Source organism: Cyclopterus lumpus, chromosome 10, assembly GCF_009769545.1.
Source record: "Cyclopterus lumpus isolate fCycLum1 chromosome 10, fCycLum1.pri, whole genome shotgun sequence".
Lineage (NCBI taxonomy): Eukaryota > Metazoa > Chordata > Actinopteri > Perciformes > Cyclopteridae > Cyclopterus > Cyclopterus lumpus.
The window spans coordinates 278,914-302,185 of NC_046975.1; the positions used below are offsets into that span (position 1 = coordinate 278,914).

At 40.3% G+C, this 23,272-nt stretch overlaps 3 protein-coding genes across 7 annotated transcripts in view; all 3 read right to left on the minus strand.

The window, feature by feature from the left end:
* Positions 1–326: 326 nt before the first annotated feature.
* On the minus strand, positions 327–5,035 carry sil1 (SIL1 nucleotide exchange factor). Of its 2 annotated transcripts, none has more exons than XM_034544112.1 (12): positions 4,917–5,035; positions 4,735–4,826; positions 4,306–4,417; positions 4,124–4,229; positions 3,858–3,951; positions 2,956–3,042; positions 2,242–2,337; positions 2,021–2,142; positions 1,662–1,758; positions 1,394–1,558; positions 867–1,031; positions 327–744 (listed from the first exon to the last, which is right to left on the minus strand). In XM_034544112.1, the coding sequence occupies exons 2-12, from the start codon at positions 4,819–4,821 to the stop codon at positions 547–549; spliced, it is 1,329 nt and encodes a 442-aa protein (XP_034400003.1). In that variant the 5' UTR covers positions 4,822–4,826; positions 4,917–5,035; the 3' UTR covers positions 327–546. The 2 variants fall into 2 exon arrangements, with proteins under 2 accessions (XP_034400003.1, XP_034400002.1); XM_034544111.1 differs by having other exon boundaries at positions 4,306–4,444; positions 4,917–5,034.
* Positions 5,036–7,179: 2,144 nt separating this feature from the next.
* spdl1 (spindle apparatus coiled-coil protein 1) lies at positions 7,180–22,193 on the minus strand. 3 transcript variants are annotated; one of them, XM_034543847.1, is made up of 14 exons: positions 22,081–22,193; positions 17,378–17,539; positions 16,418–16,594; positions 15,075–15,269; positions 14,816–14,965; positions 13,269–13,367; positions 11,785–11,895; positions 11,537–11,677; positions 11,294–11,400; positions 10,353–10,473; positions 9,898–9,964; positions 9,572–9,754; positions 8,801–8,870; positions 7,180–7,481 (listed from the first exon to the last, which is right to left on the minus strand). In XM_034543847.1, exons 1-14 carry the CDS (start codon positions 22,168–22,170, stop codon positions 7,334–7,336), a joined length of 1,821 nt encoding a protein of 606 aa, XP_034399738.1. In that variant the 5' UTR covers positions 22,171–22,193; the 3' UTR covers positions 7,180–7,333. The 3 variants fall into 3 exon arrangements, with proteins under 3 accessions (XP_034399738.1, XP_034399739.1, XP_034399740.1); XM_034543848.1 differs by lacking the exon at positions 22,081–22,193 and adding an exon at positions 18,530–19,001; XM_034543849.1 differs by lacking the exon at positions 22,081–22,193 and adding an exon at positions 18,380–18,532.
* Positions 22,194–22,786: 593 nt separating this feature from the next.
* trappc11 (trafficking protein particle complex 11) overlaps positions 22,787–23,272 on the minus strand; it is a 29,592-nt gene continuing 29,106 nt past the window's right edge. Inside the window, exons 30-31 of one of the 2 annotated variants that reach the window (XM_034543203.1) lie at positions 23,097–23,164; positions 22,787–22,985 (exon numbers count right to left, since the gene is read on the minus strand). In XM_034543203.1, coding sequence (XP_034399094.1) covers positions 23,120–23,164 — 45 coding nt within the window. In that variant the 3' untranslated portion in view covers positions 22,787–22,985; positions 23,097–23,119. Of the gene's footprint in view, positions 23,165–23,272 lie in introns of both variants that reach the window. The other variant, XM_034543202.1, reaches the window with a different exon arrangement.

Genomic DNA, 23,272 nt, shown 5'->3' on the forward strand with positions numbered 1-23,272 from the left:
ATGGATCAATAGAGACACAGCGGACTGGACAGTGATTGGTTTGTGGCATAGAACACGCATCCTAATAAGTTCTCCCGTTCGCCCCCCCCCCCCCCACAGTGGATTCAAGATACAATGTGATATGTGTTCAAGTCAAAATATATATTATGAAGTGAATGATGTTACCGACGTTGGCTGCCAGAGTCACTGGTCAGACAAACATATAGATTAGACTTTTAACACTAGAATTCCTGGTTGAATTTGAAGGTAACCCTACAGAAAATCCAGACATATAAACATCATCATTCCTACTTTAATTCCTTAATTCTTAAATAATGAACACAAAATTAAAAAATACAACTTTATTCTCATGATCCCACCAGCATCCAAAAAAGGTTCCAGTCAAATTTGGCAGGTCAAGCTCATCCACCATCTACAGGGCCAGCCCAACAATTGTGTACTAAAGGTGCGTCCCTTGTCCTTGAGTTGCATCCATGAGTTTGAAGAGTGGTGGTTTCATCCCCGCAGTCCAAAGTCTCTCTCTCTCTGCATTGTGCAGCCATCTCATTATTTCATTTGGACTTGTAGAGCATTTATAAGTTCTACAATCTCTGCAAAGTAGCTGTTCTCCTCTCCTACAATCATTTCTGACTGGATCATTTCCTGGTACTGGTCTCTGAGAGAGAGCAGAGAGCCCAGCAGAGAGCTGTCTGAGCGGTACTGATCCAAACACATGGGAGCCATCGCCAACAAAGCCCGCAGAGCCTGGGAGAAAAAACACAGACACTTACAACAAGCTCATTTCAGATAGATTTGTTTAGCCATTCTGGGTTTCCTAAATGCATATCTGGGTCATGTAGAACTTCTTTTGATCATAGTCAGTCCACCTTCTCTCTGTAGTCATGCTCAGTGGACTCCAGCAGCTGTGGGACCAGACTGCACCAGCCCTTCTCAAGCAGATCCCCCTGCAGAGACACCTTAGAGTACTGATGCACCCGCTCTTCATGGGAGGCATCCAGCACCAGGTCCAGACCAGTCTGAGAGATCAGCTCCTGGTGGAGCAGGAAAGACCAGCATCATCAAGGAAGTCATATTCTACATCCTTAAAGTCGAAGCCAGAAAACGGCCTCTAGAAAGATAAAATGTAATGTAAATGTATTTGCGGAGAGGCCAAACAATCACTTGGCTGGCTAGCACACATTCAAGACATTTCAGCGACTTCCACAACAGCACACAAAGACGATGAAAAGCGTTAAATAGAGGGCAGCAAAAAATAGACTCCCTCTCTCACCCCCTCTTCTTCCATTTACAAAACTAAATACTGAACAGCTGATTGCTGTCCCCAACACTAGTGACTCAATTGACCAAAAAAGGTGGACAAAAATGTCTTCTACAGTTTGTTTGTTTGTTGTACCTTCTCGCTGATCATGTCATACAACATGGTGACAATGCGTGTACGCAGAACTCCACCTCCATCTGCCCTGAACAGCTCTGATAGGACCTGCAGCCCTCCATGTGACAGGAAGTGGCGCTGTGCGTAGGGGAAGTTACGTAAGAGGGAGGCCACTGCAAACAGAACCTGACAGGAGGACAATCACACACAGAAAACATTACACCTGAATTGCATGTATCTGTATACACCTTCTCAACCAGAAATTGGGATGCAGGTCTGTGTTCAGTACCTTCTTTTTGACCCTGAGTGGCTGTGCAGTGGCCAGTATGGTTAGGAGCGTCTGCAGAGCCCCACTCTCCACCGCCTTCACCTGTACCACCGGGTTACTGAAGGACAGAAGCTCTGTTAGCAACCGTTAGCTACCACCGACAGTGATATTGATGCACACAAAGACACAAGTATGCATTTTAAACCAGAGGACACAGTGAAGTTAAGCACCTGCTCATACAAATGTGGAGCTACTACTACTAAACTTGGAAAAGTATTTTGATGTTGTTTGATATTGACAGGTGCTGTGTAAGGATGCAGCTTCATTGGTTTGATGTTCAACGCATGAGTAAGATCTTAGCTAAACACAGCTGTTTGTACCTCGACACAGCAGATCCCAGAACAAAGGCAGAGCTTTCCTGCAATCTGATGTCCGTGCTGTTCAGACCTTCTAGAATGAGTTGGAGACCCCGCATTGAACACAGGGTCTGAGCGTTATCCACCTAACACACAAACATGCAGGCAAAGTTAGCCGCTTCCATCTCAGAACACATCTGTAGGCAAACATGTAGGTTTGTATGAACACTTGTGTGTTCTGGTACCTGATGCACCAGATACTCCAGCTCCAGCAGGATGCTCAGCTTCTGCTCTGTGGTCGAGTTGCTGCTGTTAAACTGGTCCAGCAGGCGCTTCATTATCTACACACCACCAAAACACAAACAACTACAATATTGTTGACAGTTGATTTTAACATGTCTTGCAGCGGCTTCACAGTAAAAAAACACAAACTCAGCTCTTGTAATTCAATTCAGTTTATATAGCCCAATAGAGGGCTTTACAAATTAAAGTATTTTACTGTGAAGCAGCTGCACGAAGTGGTGTGTTCTCTCAGCTTACCAACATGCTGCTTTCTGACCACTGTGAAAAGGTCAAATGTCTCAAGCACAACTTGCCGTCTCCACTGTAAGGAGGCTTTGTCGTCATTTCAGCAATAAAACGTGTTAAAGGCTCAAGTGCATGATTGAAACCATATCCTATGATGATATATTATTTTGATTGATTACACCTGCAACTATAAATGTTTTCACTATCAATTTGTCTGCTGTTTACTTTCTCAATTCATCATGTAAGGTGGACTGACCTTTAAGTCATTTACAAACCGTTCTTCCAACTTTTAATCAGTTTAATATTTCTGCAGAATCCGAAGGCCTAAATGTGAAAACTAATTTAAAAAATGGAATAGTTGGATTTCCCCGATTTCTTCCCCCAAAGTTAGATGTAATATAACACTTATAATACCTAAGACTAGCACGTACCTGAACATCCGTCTCCACCAGCAGGTCGAGCTGAGCCAAGTCTCTCTTTAACTCGTCCAGGGGACGGTACTTGGATGCCACAGAGTCCTACGGACACATGGCAAAGTGACGAGACATACAGCACAGTGGAAGTGTCATGTGTTGTTTTAGTTATTAATAAAAAGGGGAAAATAGTATGGTAGTAGATATTTGGAGAAATATACAGGAGCACCAGCATAGGAGCAAAACAATGAACTGTATTATAGCCACCTTAAAAAATAAATGCTAAATGAATATCAGTTTATGTGTATTTATGCGTAAGCATGTTCACGGCTTCACCTTGAGGTCAGACAGCCATGACGGGGAACTACAGCTGTTCTCTCTTCAAAGCCACCAGACTCCCTTCACAAAAACACTCATCTTACCTTGCAAAACAGTTGCCGGGCCCCCGCTGCCTTGATCGGTTAGTTAGTTTGTGTTATTGTGTGACTTTGTTAAATCCGAACTAACCCTTTAAAACACCAAAGTGACACGCCAACAAACTGACTAACCAATCTAGGCAGCGGTATCCCTAGAACTCCTGTGTTATGCAAGGTCAAATTATTGGTTGCCAAAGGAGTCTGGCTTTGAAGACAGCACAGATGGTTGTCACATTCTCAGTTACCTGTTGGAAAGGGCTGTCTGACCTCAAGGTAAAAAGGGGGAAATATTCTAAATGTATAGCGTACACTTAAACTAGTATTGATTTCTTTCTGTGGCGGAAATATGTTTTGCCCCAACTACAGCAGAACGTTGCTTTGCTCATGTCTGTTTCTCCAAACCATTTACTGGAAGTAGTACACTGACTATGAATAATGACCTCATACAACCCCCCTTCAAAAAATACAAACTATCCCTTTAATCTAATATGGAATATGTTTTACTGTGTCTTTGCGTTCTGGGTTCAGTTCCTCCATCTTCTTCATGGCCCATTTGAGTTCATCAGGACTGATGGTGGACTGGATCCCTTCTGTCTCTCTGCAAAGACAGACCTTTACTGCAGATAGAACAATACAATATTGTGTTGCTCGAAACAAGAACACTTAAGGCTGCAGTCACTGCTCCATCTACAAAATCTGAAATCGGTGAAATAAACTAATTACTGAAGTAACTTGATCTTAAAGAAAGGGTTGTTTTTCTGGACCCATACCTGTGTTCTTGTGTCCAATATTTAAGCTGCTCTTCTCCCAGTCTGACCTCCCTTTGCCCCGTCTGCAGATTCAGCCTCACATGGGACCCTGCTGGCACTGCCTGGCCTGCACGCACACAGGAAGTCTAAAACAGAAGTCTTTTTTACTACGACCAGTACCAGTACAGCCTGCAGTACATTACCTGGTTTGAGCGTTTGCCAGTCCTCAGTAGGTTGGACCACCTCTAAATGTCCTTCATCAACAGTCACCTCTGCTTCTTCATCAGCACCTCCTCCCTCCATCCCTCCTGCATTCTTCACCACAGTTAATGCACAGTCAGACTGCAAACACAGAAAAAAACATCAACACTTTCTAGACGTTTTGATACCGACACAAAAACACAATTTGTATTGAATAAGAATATATTAATTATGCATGCTTGCATATTAGTGTATGAGAAATGTGCAAGAGACCCAACTTCCTTCTCAGTGTTTGAAATCTCACTCCTGCCTTATAACATCATCCCATCATGTATGTACCCCGTGCAGTGGCCAACACGTATTCCATGCTGTCCCCATCCCAAACGTGACGTAATGTAAGGCATGAACTGTAGATGATACAATAAACTCACCTTTTGACCAACAATGCTCGCTATCTGGCAGCAACGCAGCAACAAGAGAAGCGCGGGTCCAGCAGCAGAGCTGGACGTCAGCTTCATGGTTCCTGAAACAGGACAGACTGGATGTGACAGGAAGAGCTCTAGAACACCGGGGTGGTTCTCTACATAACGGCGGAACGAGAGCAACAACTCACCGAGTCAAGCAGACATAAACCGGGTACACTGCGCTGTCCTCCGAAGTCACTGCCCCCTGTGCTCTCATTGGTCCACGTGAGTCTTCGTCTTCTTCGTCTGAAAGCTGTTGAGCAAAGACAACACTGCTGCCACCAGCTGGTCTGGAGTGGTAATGAGGGAATATTCAATTACATTACATTACATTTATTTGCGGTAATATGATACCATGAGCTCTATAGTGAGGTAATGTGGTACTATGAGCTCTAGTGAGGTAATGTGGTACTATGAGTTCTCAAGTAGGGTAATATGTTAATATAGGCTATCTAGTGGATCAGGAAATAGAAACAAACCTTTCACAGGGAAAAAATGGGAAGAAACCTTCAGGAGAGCAACAGAGAAGGATCCCTCTCCCCGGATGGACAGAAGCAATAGATGTCATATGTACAGAATGAACAGAGTTACAGAGTTACATAAACACATTCAATGAATATGACAGAATGTATAAATGGATCTCCACAATCCATGAAACATCAGCAGGGGCCAAGGCAGGAGGCCGGCTCACCAGGCAGGAGGCATCAGACACCTCCAGGACCCTATGAGACGTGAAGTCACAAAGACTCTGGGGAGGAAGCAGAGTTAATAAGGTGCAATGGAGAGATGTAAATTCATCCATAAGGAGAGAGAGAAGAGGAGATAGGTGCTCAGTGTATCCTAAAACATCCCCCAGCAGCCTATAAGCCTATAGCAGCATATCTAGGGGATGGACCAGGGCAAACCTGATTCAGCCCTAACTATAAGCACTATTAAAAAGGAAAGTCTTAAGTCTATTCTTAAGTGAGGTGACTGTGTCTGCCTCCCGGACTGAAAGTGGAAGCTGGTTCCATAAAAGAGGAGCTTGATAACTGAAGGCTCTGGCTCCCATCCTACTTTTTAGGACTCTAGGAACCACAAGTAGCCCCGCATTTAGTGAGCGCAGCTCTCTAGTGGGGCAATATGGTACTACAAGCTCCTTAAGATATGATGGTGCATCACCAATCAAGGCTTTGTAGGTGAGGAGAAGAATTTTAAATGTGATTCTTGATTTTACAGGGAGCCAGTGCAGAGCAGCTAATACAGGAGTAATGTGATCTCTTTTCTTAGTTTTTGTGAGTACACGAGCTGCAGCATTCTGGATTAACTGGAGGGATTTAAGAGACTTATTAGAGCAGCCTGATAATAAGGAGTTGCAGTAATCTAGTCTAGAAGTAACAAACATGTGAACCAGTTTTTCTGCATCTTTTTGAGACAAGATGTGCCTGATTTTTGAAATGTTACGTAGATGAAAAAATGCAATCCTTGAGATTTGCTTAACGTGGGAGTTAAAGGACAAGTCTCGGTCAAAGATAACTAGAGATTCTTTACAGTGGTGTTGGATGCCAGGGCAATGCCATCTACAGAAACCACATCACCAGATAATTGATCTCTGAGGTGTTCAGGGCCCAGTAAAATGAATTAAATTTTGTCTGAGTTTAACATCAGGAAGTTGCAGGTCATCCATGTTTTTATGTCTTTAAGACATTCTTGAATTTTAGTGAGCTGGTTGGTCTCCTCTGGTTTGATCGATAGATATAATTGAGTATCGTCTGCATAGCAATGAAAGTTTATGGAGTGTTTCCTGATAATATTGCCCAAAGGAAGCATATACAGGGTGAATAAAATTGGTCCAAGCACAGAACCTTGTGGAACTCCATGATTAACGTTGGTGGTCATTGAGGCTTCATCATTTACAAATACAAATTGAGATCGATCTGATAAATAGGATTTAAACCAACTTAGTGCGGTACCTGAAATGCCAATCGACTGATGCAGTCTCTGTAATAGGATGTCATGATCAATGGTGTCGAACGCAGTATTAAGGTCTAATAATACCAGTACGGAGATGAGTCCTTTATCAGCACTAAGGTCTAATAATACCAGTACGAAGATGAGTCCTTTATCTGATGCAATTAGGAGGTCATTTGTAATTTTCACCAGTGCTGTCTCTGTGCTGTGGTGTTTTCTAAATCCTGACTGAAACTCCTCAAATAAACTATTCTGATGTAGGAAGTTACACAACTACTGGCACTAGATCTTAAGAGAGGCTTCAGAGCAAAAGGGGGTAATTACACCCCAACCCGGCTCACCACTGAGCCGCAGTCCAAATAAAAATCTATTTTAATCCCAGCGTGTAATACAGAGGGGTGAAGACTTTTGCAAAGCAGAGTGGGTCACAGATATACGTTTTGGAAAACATTGAACACAGAATACAGTAGAATGCAAAATATTTTAATGCTGTAAGATTTGAATATATTGACAGTAAAGAGCAGACATACAGTGAAGTCACAGAAAAAAGAAAGAATTTAGTAAAATATAGAAATATTTGAATGAAGGCAAACTGGGACTGGGACTGGGACTGGGACTACTGCTGAGCACACTGGTCCTCCCTAGTGCTGTGAGAGCTGACATGGATAATCTCCACTGTTCTTTGTTTCCTTCTTTTCTCCTCTCTCTTGTTCTGCTGCTGTTTCTCCTCGATCTCCACGTCCTTACGGTCAGTCACAGGAGAGCTGAGGACCGGATCACAAATACACAAACACATCACTCATGACATATGACTGTCTGTTTGTCATTTGTCACTTTTGGCCGAGATATACAGTATTTCACCATTTAGATGTCATGTTTCTGTTGCTCACACCAAAGACTCGTAAGAATTTAGCAGTCAACAAAGAGTGTCTGACCAATGACATACTTGTTCATTTCAAGGTTCCCTGAGTTTTAGAACACTAGTACCTTTATAGAGCTGTATTTTCCTTAGTGGGTCTAGAGATGGGTACCGAGACCCAGTATTCAATGGGCACTTATGCTAAATGTAAAGACCGGAGTATTGATAACTGTACTTTTGAATGTTTTGGTGACAATTATAGCGCTGCAGCCTCTTCTCTGCTGTTCCTCTATATACAAACACAAAAGCACACACATGGAGGAAGTCAGCAAACAGCAGAGACAAACAGGAGAAGTGAAGATACGCTTCTTACTGTAAATGTAATAAAACCAAGCCAACACTTTATCAATACACCTATTTAACACATACACATGTGTTATAATGTGTTGTAACTCTGTTGCTCTCCTGAAGGTTTCTTCCCCGATTCCTGATCCCATGAGAGGTCAAAGGTCAGGGATGTCGTATGTGTACAGATTGTAAAGCCCTCTGAGGATCATATGCAATTTTGGGCTATACAAAATAAACTAAATTGAAAATAAACATGTCAACTTAGAAAAGTGTTGTTGCTCTCAGTAAGTAGTCTTACTTTTTATTTTAAATTCTAATCTTGATTTGAATTAATTATTCTTTATACAATATATTAAAAAGCAATTACTTTGTAATGCAAAAGAATCAATAAGAGTATCAATAAAGAACCGAACAGTTTAGAACCAACGATAAAAAGTAGAAAAGTTGATAAAATCATAACGATACCCATCCCGAAGTTCAGTTTTGATCCCCCCATGCACACGAGGACCCCCATGCACGTGCACATGGGGGTTGTGATATGCCTTTCTGGCTTGTGAACGTCTCTTTGCTTTCACCATTCATGTCTCTTCCTCACGTCTTCGCTCTTCCCAGCGAGGACGGAGGAGCCAAATGAAGAACGTGGTTCCATCGCGTCAGTAACTTGTGTCTTACATATTCAGTAGCGGCATTTATATATGTCACATTATATATTTCATTAGCCTTTAATTTGTTGTGCTTTAATTTTGTAAATCCAGATGTTAATGAATATTCAGTCAAATAGCTGTCATTCAAATAAACAGTGCTAAGTATGATTTGTGCCAACTTGTTCTTTGTGTTCTGAATACTTTATAAGCCACAACATGGCAGACACACTACCTGGGAATGGGCATCACTGCAGGCTCGTCGTCACTCATCTTCACACACTTTGCAGGCCGGGGCTCAGGCTCTGAAACACGACACAAAATGGCAAAGTTATTAACAGTGCTACCACATCACATAATATCATTTAGAACCAAAAATGTACCAACATTATGAAGAGAATGGGAAGTGGTTAAAGTGTTAAGTCAAAGACATGTCTTGTGTTGAATGAGACTTGCTACAGCTAACCGCTAAGTGGTCTCCGGGACAGCAACAAACATGCAGCCACCTGGAAAATCTGTTTAAGTGGAAGCTATATAGTGGAAGCTTTACCTCGCCATCAGACAGACCTTTCACCTGAGAACTGATGCCATCGATGCTCAATTTGTTGTTATTGTGTGTCTGTAGTGGTTCATTCGGATTCACCAACAATACACAATAACTCAAACTAAACGACCGCGGCAGTGGTCGACTATCAACTCTTGTGTTGTGAGTGAAAATTACTTTTTGTCAATGGAGGTCTGTGGCTTTAAAGAGACCATTGATGGATATAATGTCTAAAAGCAAGGTATAGTGGGGAAACATTCTAAATGAAGGGAACACTTCAACTGATACAGACTTTGTTTAGGTGGCTACAATTCATTTAGTCCATAGTTGTACATTGTGCTGTCTGGTAGTTCTGACTGCCATTTACTGGAGGTGATACACTGATATGGATAAGTGCCTCATACAACCCCACACCAATGTGTACTGTGTGTTCCTTATGGAGAGCAACTGCAGTGAACACACCTTGTGTGGAGCTCAGTGCCTCAGCTGTACGAGAAGTACCCGCTTCAGGAAGTGCAGTCGTGAGGACACCAGTCTTCACAGCGAGGGCTTGGTCTCCCTTGTCAAGTGTTGGCTTCTCAGAGCAGGGTACGTCAAAAGGGAACTTCTCTTTCCTTCTCTTCTGGATCAGATTATTAATTGTATCTAGAAACAAATATTGAAAGAAGCAGCAATGTTACAGTGAGCCAATGACACAAAATGTCATTACAAGCAGCCAGTCCTCAAAGTTCTATCCAGAACACCAGAGACACACAAGTCATGAATGGGTTTAGTGTTCATTTCATTACCTTTCGGCTCATACTTGTGTTGTAGCTCTTCTACTCGTAGCTGCAGTTGAATCTTGTCACTCTGAGTCTGTATAAGGGAACAGAAATATCAAAGTGGTTCTGTAACTCAATATTATGTTTGTATTTTATAAGCAATGTATTATTAACAGCTATCATAGTCACTAACTACTGCTTAGAGCTGAAGAAGTGGATGGGCATTATTACTTCTGACACTTCCCAAGTTACCATATTTCAGTTGTTGTGTTTTGCAATATCATATCATGGATCTTTGTGTATCTCGTGATATAACTAGTCATCTAAATTATTTTTGAAAAAAAAGAAAAAATTCAAAGATCATTTAAAAGTGTTTTTTTTTCCATCTGTGAAATGTTGGTAAAAAATAATTGCATAATTGTGTTATCGTATCAATATCTATTGGACGGTACTATTTCCAGTATTGGGAAGTGAGCAGTTACCTTTTTGAGGAGCCGTTCAGATGAGAAGAGTTTCCTCTCCAGCTCTAAACCTCTCTGGCTCTCTGACAAAGATTTCATCCTCTGCAGGGAAAGCTCATCCCCCAGACGCTCTGCATCCTTACTGACACACAAAGGTTAACCAACTGTCAATATATGTGTACTACTCGTACTACACAGTTGAAAAGCTACTTATCTGTTAATACACATCACTTTATGAGGACCATGTGACTGATAGAATTACTGAATGTGTATGGGGGGAAACAACCAGCTCTTTTAGATACGTTTACTCCAGTGCCACCATATAGTTTTGTATCAAGGCAGTTTTAAATCACTTCTCTCGGCTAGAGGTATTATGTTATACAAGAATATTTAGAAATCCCGTTGGTATGATTTCAATACCTCCATCTTGCCATCATAACTTTATCAAAGATGACCTATTCCAACTGTGATCGAAATCTTGTGAGCAGTTCAACTTAAGAAAAAAGCCAATCCTATTTGTGTTTTTTACCACGACCTCTTGTAACTTAACAAGGGGTCGTGGTAAAAAATCTTCCCATAACGTTACATTGTAAACAACCAATCTGTGTTGAAATTGACACAAGGAGAGCTAGTACTGTTAGCAGCACCGCTAAAGACCGTTACATTATGATGCTGTGGAGGCTTAATCTTTTGATTGTGTCTCACCATCAGTAGGGACAAAGGAACAGGACGAGGGAAGCACAAAGAAAGGGAATTATGACCCATTTACACTAGCTCTAAGCAGCTTATAATACTTCATTGAAACTACTGATGATCGACAATTAGTATTGGTGGGTAATAAAAGCCGTGAGTTTTCTGATCTGTTGCACCACTAACAGTTACCAGACGACAGTGGTCTTCAAGCGTCAAATGGTTTTGGTAGATTGAAATGTGATTGCTGCTGCATAACAGGTTTAACTCACGCAGTGTTGTGGAGCTTCATTTTGAGCAGGTCAATGTAGTAAGTTTCATCTTGACCGTCGCCACTTTCTGCTGGAGCAGGATTGACTGGCTGAGACTTCAACATCATCTACACACACACACAAAATAAAGTAATGTAATAATACCCATACTTACTAATCCATCTTCAAGTCTTCAGATAACAGATTCTATCAACATCTGATTTTCACTGATGTGTATAAGCAGTCTCAGTTGGAAGCACACACCTCCACCTTCTCAAGTCTCTGCAGTTTAGTTATGAGATTTTGGATCTCTCCATTTTTCTCTGAGAGCATGGACTGGAGTCTCTCCAGCTGAGCAGGATCAGCCCTGGAACCCTGAAGCTGCATCAGAGTGGCTATCTGGACCTGCACAACAAATGCACATGCACATGCACTCTGTCACTCTGCACGCAAACTACAGGACATATTCATAACTTGTGTATTAGTGCGACTGCCCTCCACACATGCTGTACCTTCATGCGCTGCAGCTGCTGTTTGCTGAAGGCGTGTTGTTTCTGCAGTGACAGATACTGGACCTTCATACTGATGAGCTGTCTCTCCATCTGAACACGCTTATCCTCCAACTGCAGGAGAAAAATACATTTTGCACACCGATTTCTTTGGAATTCATAAGAATACAATTTAAAAAAAGAGTTTACCTTTAACTTTATACTTAAGGGTTTTTTCTATTTCTTGGACGTTTTTCCTGATTCGATGTGAGGTCCTGGGACAGGGATGTCGTATGTGTACAGATTGTAAAGCCCTCTGAGGAAATTCGTAATTTGTGATATTGGGCTATACAAAATAAACTGAATTGAAATGTTGAGACTGGTAGAAGGGTTTAAGTTACTTTCAACAGATAGTGCTGATATTTTGAAGGGGGGTTGTTAGAAGTATTTATCGCACACTCTTTACGAGATCTGTTAATAATAATAATAATAATAATAATGTACACTTTTATTGATCCCCGTGGGTAAATTCTTCTCTGCACTGTACCCATCCTTAGTTATTAAGGAGCAGTGGGCTGCAGTGAAGCAACTGGGGGTTCAGTGTCTTGCTCAAGGACACTTCAACATGAACTATGGAGAGAGCGGGGATCGAACCGGGTACCTTGTGGTTACGGGACGACCCCATGAGCTACAGCTAACTATTCAATGCCAATAGACTCCCTTGTCAAAAACACTACTTTCATCACACTAACATGAGAGTTCCTGGTCTACCGCTGCCTCAATCAGTTTGTTTGTTTTATGTGTGAATCTGATAAAAAATGTAAAACACCACAGACTCATAATAATAAAAACAAACCAATCGAGGCACCGGTTGACCGGCAACTCCCGTGTTATGGGAGGTAAAATGACTTTTGTGGTTTTGAAGGACGGGTACAGCGGTGAAAATATGGATTTCCTTAAGTACGTTTTGCTGCTGCCCCTGTCCACAAAAGGTTATTTACTACATATGCAAATCACATTACAATAACAGGATGTCTGACACAGGATAAACTGGTAACGTTAGCATTAGCTCATTTCAGTCGGATTCAGACTCCTCATTCGTTAATTAAAACAGAATGAGAATATTGAATTGACTACAATGAAATGCTGGCAATGAAAATTCAGAGACAGACAAACGTTTCAAAGCTGGAGAGTGGTCAGTTAAGCCGCGTAGCAGTGCAATCATTCATACACTGATGGGAGGAGCTACCATGCAAGATGCCACCTGCCCACCAGGACTAACATTCACTCACCGTAGACACCGCTAGAGCAATTTGAGGTTAAGTGTCTTGCCCAAGAACACATTGACATGGGCTAGCGGAGCCGGGAATCGAACCACCGATCCTGATTGATTAACGACTCTGCTCACCACCGAGCCATAGTCACCCTGCTTTAAGGTAGTTATTTTTTCTATGTCAGCAAAAGCCTTCCTTGCTGTTCCAGCGTTGGTAGCTCAGTTTGGCTTTTACCTCTGCAAACAGAGAGTTCCCTTTGCTGCTGGGATCCTGGGCCTGCTGGAGAACGTGGTCCAACTGGATCTGGAGGTCTCGGTTCGCCTCACGAGATTTCTGCGGAGACAGAGAGACGCAAATACATTCAGCACGAGGATCGAGACAGTGTGACGCATTCCGGACAGTGTGTTCACAGGCACTTGCAGTAAGTAATGGATGAAGGGAGAGATCATATCACGTAGTGTAAAGAGCAGCTTCGGTCTGACTGTTGATCACAGCCAATGCTACGTCTTGGGATTCAGCCTTCAACTCTTGAATCATAGCAGACCGAGGAAGAAAAAGACTTTCTAGACATTAAGCTTGTTGACTGACGGAACGCTGTTATTAAAAGACATCGGCTAGAGGTGACAACACAGTCTTTAAAGAGGAGCACTGCATCCTTGTATTCTAAATAATTCTACCAGTTAGTCACAAATGAGTCGCTGTAGCTCTGCCACTAAGGACTACCCACACAGGCCTTAAAAAAAGCAACGCTGGTGCAAATTTAGATTTATTTTCCTGACTGATATATGACAAGATCATTCCATGTGTGCAAGGCTGCTGAGGGTTAAGTGCCCAACAGGCCGCCGAGCTGAAACGATAACAAAGCTATCATAAAACAGACAATAGTTCATCCGTTCGAGGAAGTATTAAACAATGGAGTATTCATAAGGTCCCATTGCTACTGGTTCTTTTATCTGCACTTTTTAATGTAGTTTAAGAATCACACTGCAGCATCTATTCTGCTCCATAGACACACAGTCCATTGTAAAGAGAACCAGGTAAAGGGAAGGTAACTATGCTCAATAAATCGTTGCTCATCAGAAACTTAGAGCCAAATTAATGTTAGCTTCCCTTTTGCTTATTTTCATTTTCATTATGGATTTATAGCAGATTAGGAGTGGGCGATAAACCGAATATACTCGGGGTATTGTTCTACGTAAGATGTAGTCAACTATATATGCAGACAGAGTACTAATTCTTTCAGGGCCTGCATGAGTCTTGCTTGGGCCTTTTGCTTCTCTCGCTCTGCGCCTATCCAGACTGCTCACCGGCGAGTGACGGAGGCCTGTGTTTCTGTATTTGGGGACAGGGGAGTGAAAGAAGGGAAGCACCAAACTTGTTGAGTTCAGAAACGATAATGGAAGATGAAAATAATGGCCAAACAAGCCCCCATGTTGTTTTGTGGTACACGTATATACCAGGCATTATGGGTTATAAAAGCCTGTGAACATGATTTGACATGCATTCAATAAGTCAGTCGGTCAAACAAACAGTGTTATCAATGTTAGAGAGAAAATATATATATTATATCTTTCAGAAACCATATAGCCCTATAACAGATGTGATTCTGAAGAGAGTAGAGAATGTGTTGCTTGTCCTTGTTTCCTCTCCATGATGAGGTAGCTAGAACATCCAGGGATGTCCTGAGGTCTAACATCACTTTATACATTAAGTATTGACCACTGGCAGTTCAAGTAGTTAATCTTCTTCAGTGGTCTGTGTTGATCAAAAGGTACGTTTACCTCTAATGCATTAAAGCAGGAAACAGCCTCCTTCTCTCGCTCCTCTTTTTCCTCAGTGATTTGCTCCAGGTGGCGCTGTAGGCTGCTACTGCTCAGCTCCAGCTGCTGCTCTTTGTACTGAGATTCCTGCAGCATCTGCTCCAACTCCACCTGGTAGACATGACTCATTAATACAACTTCAACAGGATTCCATGTAGAACATGCTGAGATTAAAGATTACCTACAGATACACCTGGTTTTCAGCTCTGCTCCTGCTCACCTTATAGTTCTCCAGCTCCATGATCGTCATCTGCACCTCTAACATCTCAGATGTCATGGAGCTCTGGGTGTGTTCATTTAAAGCTCGCAGCTCCTCCATCTTGTTGTTCAGAGTCTCAGTCTGCAACTCAAGCTTGTGTTTCAGCTGTTGCTCATTCAGCTGGGATTCGTCCAGGGCGGACTGCAAACTCAGCATCTGGGACAACATACAGCAAAAGAGGATAAGCACAACTGTAGGGAACAGAGTGTTTCCCATTCATTACCTAGACTGTGGCTGCTTGACAAAGTCAATTTTAGCCCATCATGATCATAATTAACAGACATTTTCTTTTCATAATTCAACAGTTGGGTATTCTGCAGTGGTGTGCAGCAACCAACTCTACTTCAGCTGGCAGAGTAAGAGACCCAACACCTGGATGTTGTGCTTCTGGGGCCTCATCCAGCCTGTTCCTGTCCTCAGTGCAATGTCAGCAAACCCCAGACGGTCTTGTTTACCATGATTCGGGAATGGGACTTTTTTTCCACGTCATTACCATTCATGTACACAACCAGTGTGTTGATGAAGTTATTTACTAGCACAATTTTAAAATGTCCAGTTACAAATACAAACAGTTCTGCATTCAAAATAATGAATCATAGTTTATTAGTTAATTTATATTTTCTAGTAAGAGTCTCAATCTGCAAAGTAGCCCAACTAATACAGTCAAATTAGTGTAGTGAGGTTAAACATATAATATTTCCCACTGAGATTTAGTGGACTAGTATAAAATTGAAATACTCAAGTAAAAGTAGGCTCAAAGTACCTCAAAATTGTACTTTAGTACAATACATAAATGTAAACGAACTTAGTTACATTCCACCACTGCTAAATCAAGAGCAGAAAAACAGCACAAAATTATCTTAAATTGTACCAGATTAATGCTGTAACATTACAATGTACCCTTTTATCTTTAGGTGGAGCACACTAGTGTCAGCGGTCCGTCCACCATAGTCTCTAAATACTATGGTAACCACTGGAATGTGCTGTGATAAGAGCACAGAACACACATGACCTCCCCACAGAATACGCCTGGCACTGATCGATCCACTCCATTCAGAAAACAAGCATCTAAAGAGTGCTTTGCTCTTTGTCTCGCTGACAGACCTGACAAAGCATCAATTCAGACTTCCTACAAATCTGCATGATTATAGTTATCTTGTACATCACACCAACATCAGCTCTACTATATCAATGTTATCATCAACACCTGTGTTGTGCTTTTGGTACAACAACATTTAATAATGTCTGCACTGGAAAGGCCTTTAATGAGGGTTTTGACAAGAAAAGACCATCGCTTGTTGTACCTTCTTGTTGAGCTCATTGAGTGCCGTGCTGTGTCTCCTCTCCAGATGTACTTGTTGATCCTGAAGCTGCTGTCTCTGCTGGTTCTTCACACAGTTGTGGTCTGACTGCAGTGAGTCAAGCATCCGAGTCTTTAACTCCACTTCCTTCTGAAGGGAGTACTTTTCTTGCTCGAGGGCCTTTGACAAATAAAACAGGTGTAGAAGTTTGAAACAATTCAGAATAATTCACAGACGTCCCTATGGGCAGCTTTCCAAGGCTCTACAGTGCAAAGCATTGGAGTGAAAATGGGTGTGCGAATGTGGAAAAATAAATCGAGCACACCAGTGCAAAGGACTGGAACCAGTTCTAAATCATTAAGTGTCCAGTCATTTTAAGGTTAGTTATTTTATTTGTACTTGAAGAAACCAATGAGTCAAAGCAGCAGAAGTGGATAATAATATTCATTTTAATTACATTTTATATTTGTCTCCACTATATATAGTGAGCTTGCTGTTGGAAACAGCACTTGTACTGCTCTAAAAATGATATGTTGTTACATCTAAATATTGATAAATCCTACTCCTTTTCTGTTTCATTCATAATTAAATTACTGTCGTTATTTTAGTTCTTACTAAGAAAAAAGGAATGCTAAATGTATCAATTAACCATCCAGTACTTTATCCATTAACAATATTTTTCCAATTAATTGTGTGTAATGTCTGGCATGCTCCAAATAAATAGGAAACAGCATTTCACCATTACTTCTTGGGCCATACAATCTAAATCTACAATCATCCGTTAAGTACATAAAAAGAAAATGAAGATAAAACAAGACTGTTCCAACTGTTAACAGTTCTGTTCTGGGGCAAAAAAAAAGATATCTGAAAACATACATATGAAAGTAAAGCAGGTGCGTTACCATTAGTTGTGGTGTTTTTGTGATTTGGCTCAGTTGAGCCTCTGTGGTGCGGGTATTATACCTCCAGAGCGTTGGTCATCTCTACTCTCTGTTCGTCCAGTCTGTTCTGCATTTCCATCTGCTGGTTGAGGAGATCCAAACCAGCCTGGGCAGCCTGATGGACCTGCTCCTCTCTCTCCCTCAGCTGGCTCCTCAGTCGCTGTATCTCCTCTTCTGCCGCCATCTGGAAAGTGGTGTTTGTCAAACCTTCTTAATGTTCCAGAAAACTGCTCTCTGCAACCCAGCACATGCCTCACAAATTAAATGGAATGACGATTTTTGTAGATTTGTCATATTTGAGGATAACATTTACCACTTAGCTTCAGCAAATGGATTGTAGAAAAAATAATAATAATATTATTATTATATATACACCGGTATATATATATATATATATATATATATATATATATATATATATATATATATATATATATATATATTGGTTTTTTTAAGAGTATGTTTTATTAGTCATTTATTCAACTCAGTTTAATATTAAAGTTTTAATGTTCACGGTATTCCTGTTGCGTCTGTTTTTCTTTCATAGATGAGATAATATTTTTGTGGAATGGGATGACCTCAGGGGGAAATATCCATGTGACGTCACCGGTTCCAGATTCATTTTGGTGCTGGTGGTTTGGTTTTAGGGTACATCTATATTCCTTTTTTATTTGTAGTAACGTGAACGTTATTCAATCTGTATACGCATTTCTAGTTGTAATGATACACATAATCTATCAGATCAATGTATGTGCACACACACATGCAGAAGTGTGCATCAACGTAACGCTACGTTAGTAACGTAGCTCCATAAAGTTTTACGATATCAGCCTTGAAAGAAAACACAGCCGTTCTAGATAAATGATCACCGACTCTTCGATAGTACCAACATTAGGACCTCTAAGTTACACACGACAACTTTGTGTCACGTTAGCTAACGTTACGCAGCTCGAGCTCTAACGTTATGGTATAGCATTAACCGTTAGCTAACGTTAACCATTTCAACAATGACGCTTGAACTAACGTTACTTCCCCGGCTCGTTTTTCTTCAGACAGAACACTGTTCACACGAGAAGGGCGACTACCCCAGTAGCTCTAGAAAGCTTGTATTTAATTGGTAACGACTGTGGCAATACATGGCTATAAGTATAACAAATGAGTTCCCCAACGTTACCTTGTCACCCGTCAGATCAAACCGCTTCAAGTTTGAATTCAGGTCCTCTGAACTATCGCGATGCTTAGCTTCTTCTTCTTCTATAAATAAGACTGGCGGATCGCAACCAACTTGTCTCGGTGCATACCGCCACCTACTGTACCGGAGTGTGAAGATTCAGGAATAATTGTTCTAACTAACTAAGAAACAAATAAAACAACAAAACAACAAAACAAAACACAAAACTAATTAACAGACAAACTACTTAACAAACCAACAAACCTACTCACAACTAAATCCTGGGGCTTAGCCCCGTATCTTTAACAAATCTCAACAAAGCCCTCTGCGGTCAATTTAGCAGACACTCGGATCTCCGTCGTCAAATCAGCCGGCACTGAATTTGTTGTGCACCTATATGCGGGCATTTATGGTAAACACGTTCAAACGACCCAGATCGGGAGCGAGCGAGGGTTTTTGCAAAGTTAGCGGAAAGATCCACATGACACAACATCCGGTTTTCAAAATAAGATGTCGACAAATCGTATACCTGTATGGAAATTATATTACATAAATAATATTCACATTAAGTATAAAACATGTGACCTGCTTCTGTGAATTAAGGTGAAAATACAACTCAATTGTGTGTAAAGTGTCGTTATTCTTTGATTTAAGTGTTAATGGAAAGATAATAAATTGAATAATATCTAAATGACTGACTGATATGTATGTGTTTAGAATATTTCTGACCACATCTTAACTACCAATTTAGATATTTTACAAAGTAAGAACGGAATTGATTGTGTACCTTTCAAATAGATCATTTCTGGTATAAAGATAATTGTCTCAAAATGTCGAGCAATCTCTAATTCACATGTGTATGATAAAAAAAAGTTTATTTTGGCATATTTGAGGTTCTATAGACATACTTTCCTCAATATTTCCAAACATGAGTGATGTTGAAGGGATCTCTGTCTACACATAAACAGAAAATGAAACACATGTACTTTACCAATTAGGTGATATTCCAAATTAAAGGTCCTACTTTTATACTTCAAAAAGCAAATTTATGAATATTAAAAGGTCAATAGAAATACTTTTTTCAATAAATCCAGGCAATGAGTGATGCAACTGTGTTTAGGACATGTAGGACTTCACCCATACTGACAATCAAACATTTTTACTGTCTAGATTAGGAGATATTTCAAATTAAAAGTCGTATCTTTGTACTTCAAAAATAAAATGTATGGATACTAAAAGTTCATTAAAATTACTTTTTGAAATAAATCCAGGCAATGACTAATGCACATGTGTTAAGGACATGTAGGACTTCATCCATACTGACAATCAAACAAGTTTACTGTCAAGATTAGGAGATATTTCCTAAGATATTTGATTTTGATTTTGATTTTGGGGTGACTGTGGGTCAGTGGTTAGCATGCCCGTCTTTCAATCAGGGGGTTGGCAGTTCAATCCCCACCCTAGTCGATGTGTCCTTGAGCAAGACACTTAACCCTGCATTGCTCCCCGTAGCTGTGTCTACGGTGTATGAATACAAAGTGTCTTTGAGTATCTTAAAAAGCGCTATATAAATTAAATGGATTATTATTATTAAAAGTTGTACTTCAAAAAGAAAATGTATGGATATTAAAAGTTACTTAAAATTACTTTTTGCAATAAATCCAGGCAATGACTAATGCACATGTGTTAAGGACATGTAGGACTTCATCCATACTGACAGTAGTGACTGTTTTTCTGCACCCAACTTGTGTCCAGAAACTGCTCTCATAACATTTATCACCTTTTTGCATTTAGTTTCAATATGTTTAATATGTGTTCTCCACAAACATTTCCCATCAAACCACAAGCCTATACATATTTAAACTCTGCTACCCTCTCCATACCCTTGTCCATATAATTTAAGATTCATATTGTTTATATTTCTCTTTCTAGTGAATAGCATGCAGCAAGACATATCAACTGACATCTTAATCCCCCAATCATATGACCACTTTCCAACCTTAGCTATAGCCTTTTGAATGCTACTGCTCACATGCCCAATATTCTTTCCCTTTTTCCATATCGCCCCATCATCAGCATAAAGCAGGGAGACAATATCTCTTCCAATATCCATAAAAATGTAATTAATCATAATATTAAATAGAATAGGGCTAATGACACTACCTTGCGGGATCCCATTTACAATACTAAACTCATCTGACACAGCATATCCAACTTTTACCTGCTAGACAAGAAATCCAACACCCAGTTATCCTTCCACCAATGCCCAACTTATTCATTATAAATCAACAGGCCCTCTCTCCACATGGAGTCATATGCTTTCTCTATAGCAAAGTAAACTATAGCCATAATCTCCTTCATACTTATTGCTTTCTCTGCCTCATTGCTAACTTTTATTAAAGCGGCAGTTGTTGATCTACCTTTGTGAAACCCATTCTGAGATTTATTAAGCAAGCCCCTTTACTCTAAAAAATAAGTTAATTAAGTTATTTTTTCCATCCACTTGCACAAGTGAGATGTCAGCGCTATTGGTCTGTAATTGTCTGCATTAGCTGGGTCTTTCACACTTTTACCAAAAGGTAGAATCAAAGCACTCTTCCAGCTGTTGGCATTACACTGTAACGGATCCCCGTATATGAAGTGGCATGAAACTTACTGCTGGTGAAATGACTCTTTTATTATTTATTTCTTCTTCTGGGTCACAATACATTCATTAAACGTGTAAACTATCACCACCGTAAGAGCTTTAGCCTCATACGGGTCCATTACACTATTACACTTTCTTGGTCCGTAAGAAGTTCCGTAGTCGTACCGTCAAGTTCGCATTCGAACGTAAAACAAAACTGCGTTTCCTTTTAACCTTTTCAAAATAAAAGTCTTATTTAACTATTAGAGAGGAAGTAGCATACAGACTCTATAAATTCTTCAAACAATACAATAACTATGCATACGTCAAAGGCAATAAGGCAAATACAATGCAGGCTAAACAAACAAAACAATAAACCTTCCATGGGGTTATTTACAACACCTCCCCTCCAAATCATATTAAACAGTTTAAGAATCATTTCCAAGGCTTCCTCTGGTAACTGTCTAAACATAGTGTAGCATAATTGGTCTTGCCCCGGCACAGTATACCCACTTCCCTCTATTGCTGTTTTCAGCTCCTGCATTGCTCCATATCCATGCCTTGACTGACCTTTTTCTTTGTAACTTCTGAATGTACTGCTACATTTTCTTTTCTTCTTTTCTCTCTCTGTGCATCTCATATAAATGACTTCCGCTGTGAACATTTGCAAACTTCTTCCCCAATAACGCAGCTTTCTCCTTATTTACAATTGCCCGATATTCTCCGTCTATCAAAACTGGGAAACTGATTTTCTTTTCCCACTCATTTTCTTGATCCTCGCCCAAACATCACGCACCTGTATTTCTCTTCCAATAGATGAACAGAATTGCCTACAAGCATTCCTCTCGGCTGACTTCATTACTTTCCGTACTATCGTTCTCTTTCTTTGATACTCGATGAAATTATCTTGATTCAGAAGGCTTCTTACCTTTCTGAAGGCACGATTTATTTCTTTAATGGCATTTTTAAATTCCTTATTCCACCATGGGACCATTTTCTTTTTCCCATTCACTTGCATATTGCACTAATGTGTATCTTGCGGATTGGCCCAGCAGGGGGCGCTGTCTTCTCCACAGAGAACATGAGAACATACCTATTTCAGTAAAGGAATTTAAAATACAAAAAGGGATTTTTTTTGTATCCCACGTTTAACATCTTATTAAAATACTTAACATTTTCTAATTGATTTGTGTTACAGAAAGCAGTACAGAGACACACAAATAAATACAAATTGTGTATATTCTCAAAGCTTACACAAACCATAACATGGCTATGCTAGTAGTGTATGTGGCTGCTCAATATTGCACAGCAGAACATATGGTTCCATTCTAAACTTTAAAAAGGTATAATATGCACACATTTTAAAACAATGTTTTGACTCATACAAAAACAATCCCCCTCTAGATTCACGTATGACCCACCAGAAGTGTTTCAGCAGAGACCCTACCCTATTGTATATTCTCTTTTCTTATTATTTTTGCGTGGTTGTGTAACCCCTGCCAATAACAGCATGCAGCGTGTGCAGGCAAATAACGTTGACATTTCTGTGGTGCAAGAAGTGTGTTTACATCCTGTCACACGACCAGTGGAAAAACACCGCCAAGTCATTATAGAACATGAACATGGAACACAACTAGTTTACATCACTTCCATTTATTTAAACTTTCAATACATTAGATTTTTATGTATTACACTCTACCCAAATTTCAACTTGGCTCCCATCGGATGCATACTTGATTTTCATTGTTAAATGAACATCAGTTTATCAGTTCATTCACCAGCCATGGTGCTCATTAAGTCCTCACACTGATGTTTTGGTAACCCATGGTTTTCCTGTTTTTATAGAACAATGTAAAACAAACAACTAGTGTTAATATTGTCATGTGTTAATATTGCCATACATCTAGAACAATCTACACAATGTTGCTTTGTTCTCATATTTACAGTAAACAGTTTGTGTGTTCTTCTCAAGCTGCAGCAATGGAGGCCTCATCCAGCTGTCGACCCTGAGGCTGAGGAGAAAAGGAAAGAGAACGCTGAATATTACATTACATTTAGCTGACACTTTTATCCAAAGAGACTTACAATCATACATCGTAGAACAGCTAGGGGGAGCAATT

Excerpts from the sequence above, each read along its gene's own strand:
- spdl1 (XM_034543847.1), bottom strand. The coding sequence starts at position 22,170 with ATGCAAGTGAATGGGAAAAAGAAAATGGTCCCATGGTGGAATAAGGAA. Across the intron at positions 17,540-22,080 it reads TAAATCGTGCCTTCAGAAAG|ATGGCGGCAGAAGAGGAGAT; the intron begins GTAAGAAGCCTT and ends ACCACTTTCCAG. Across the intron at positions 11,401-11,536 it reads AGAGACTTGAGAAGGTGGAG|ATGATGTTGAAGTCTCAGCC; the intron begins GTGTGTGCTTCC and ends GTGTGTGTGTAG.
- sil1 (XM_034544111.1), bottom strand. The coding sequence starts at position 4,821 with ATGAAGCTGACGTCCAGCTCTGCTGCTGGACCCGCGCTTCTCTTGTTG. Across the intron at positions 1,759-2,020 it reads CTGGGATCTGCTGTGTCGAG|TAACCCGGTGGTACAGGTGA; the intron begins GTACAAACAGCT and ends TCTGTCCTTCAG. Across the intron at positions 745-866 it reads AGCATGACTACAGAGAGAAG|GCTCTGCGGGCTTTGTTGGC; the intron begins GTGGACTGACTA and ends TTTTTCTCCCAG.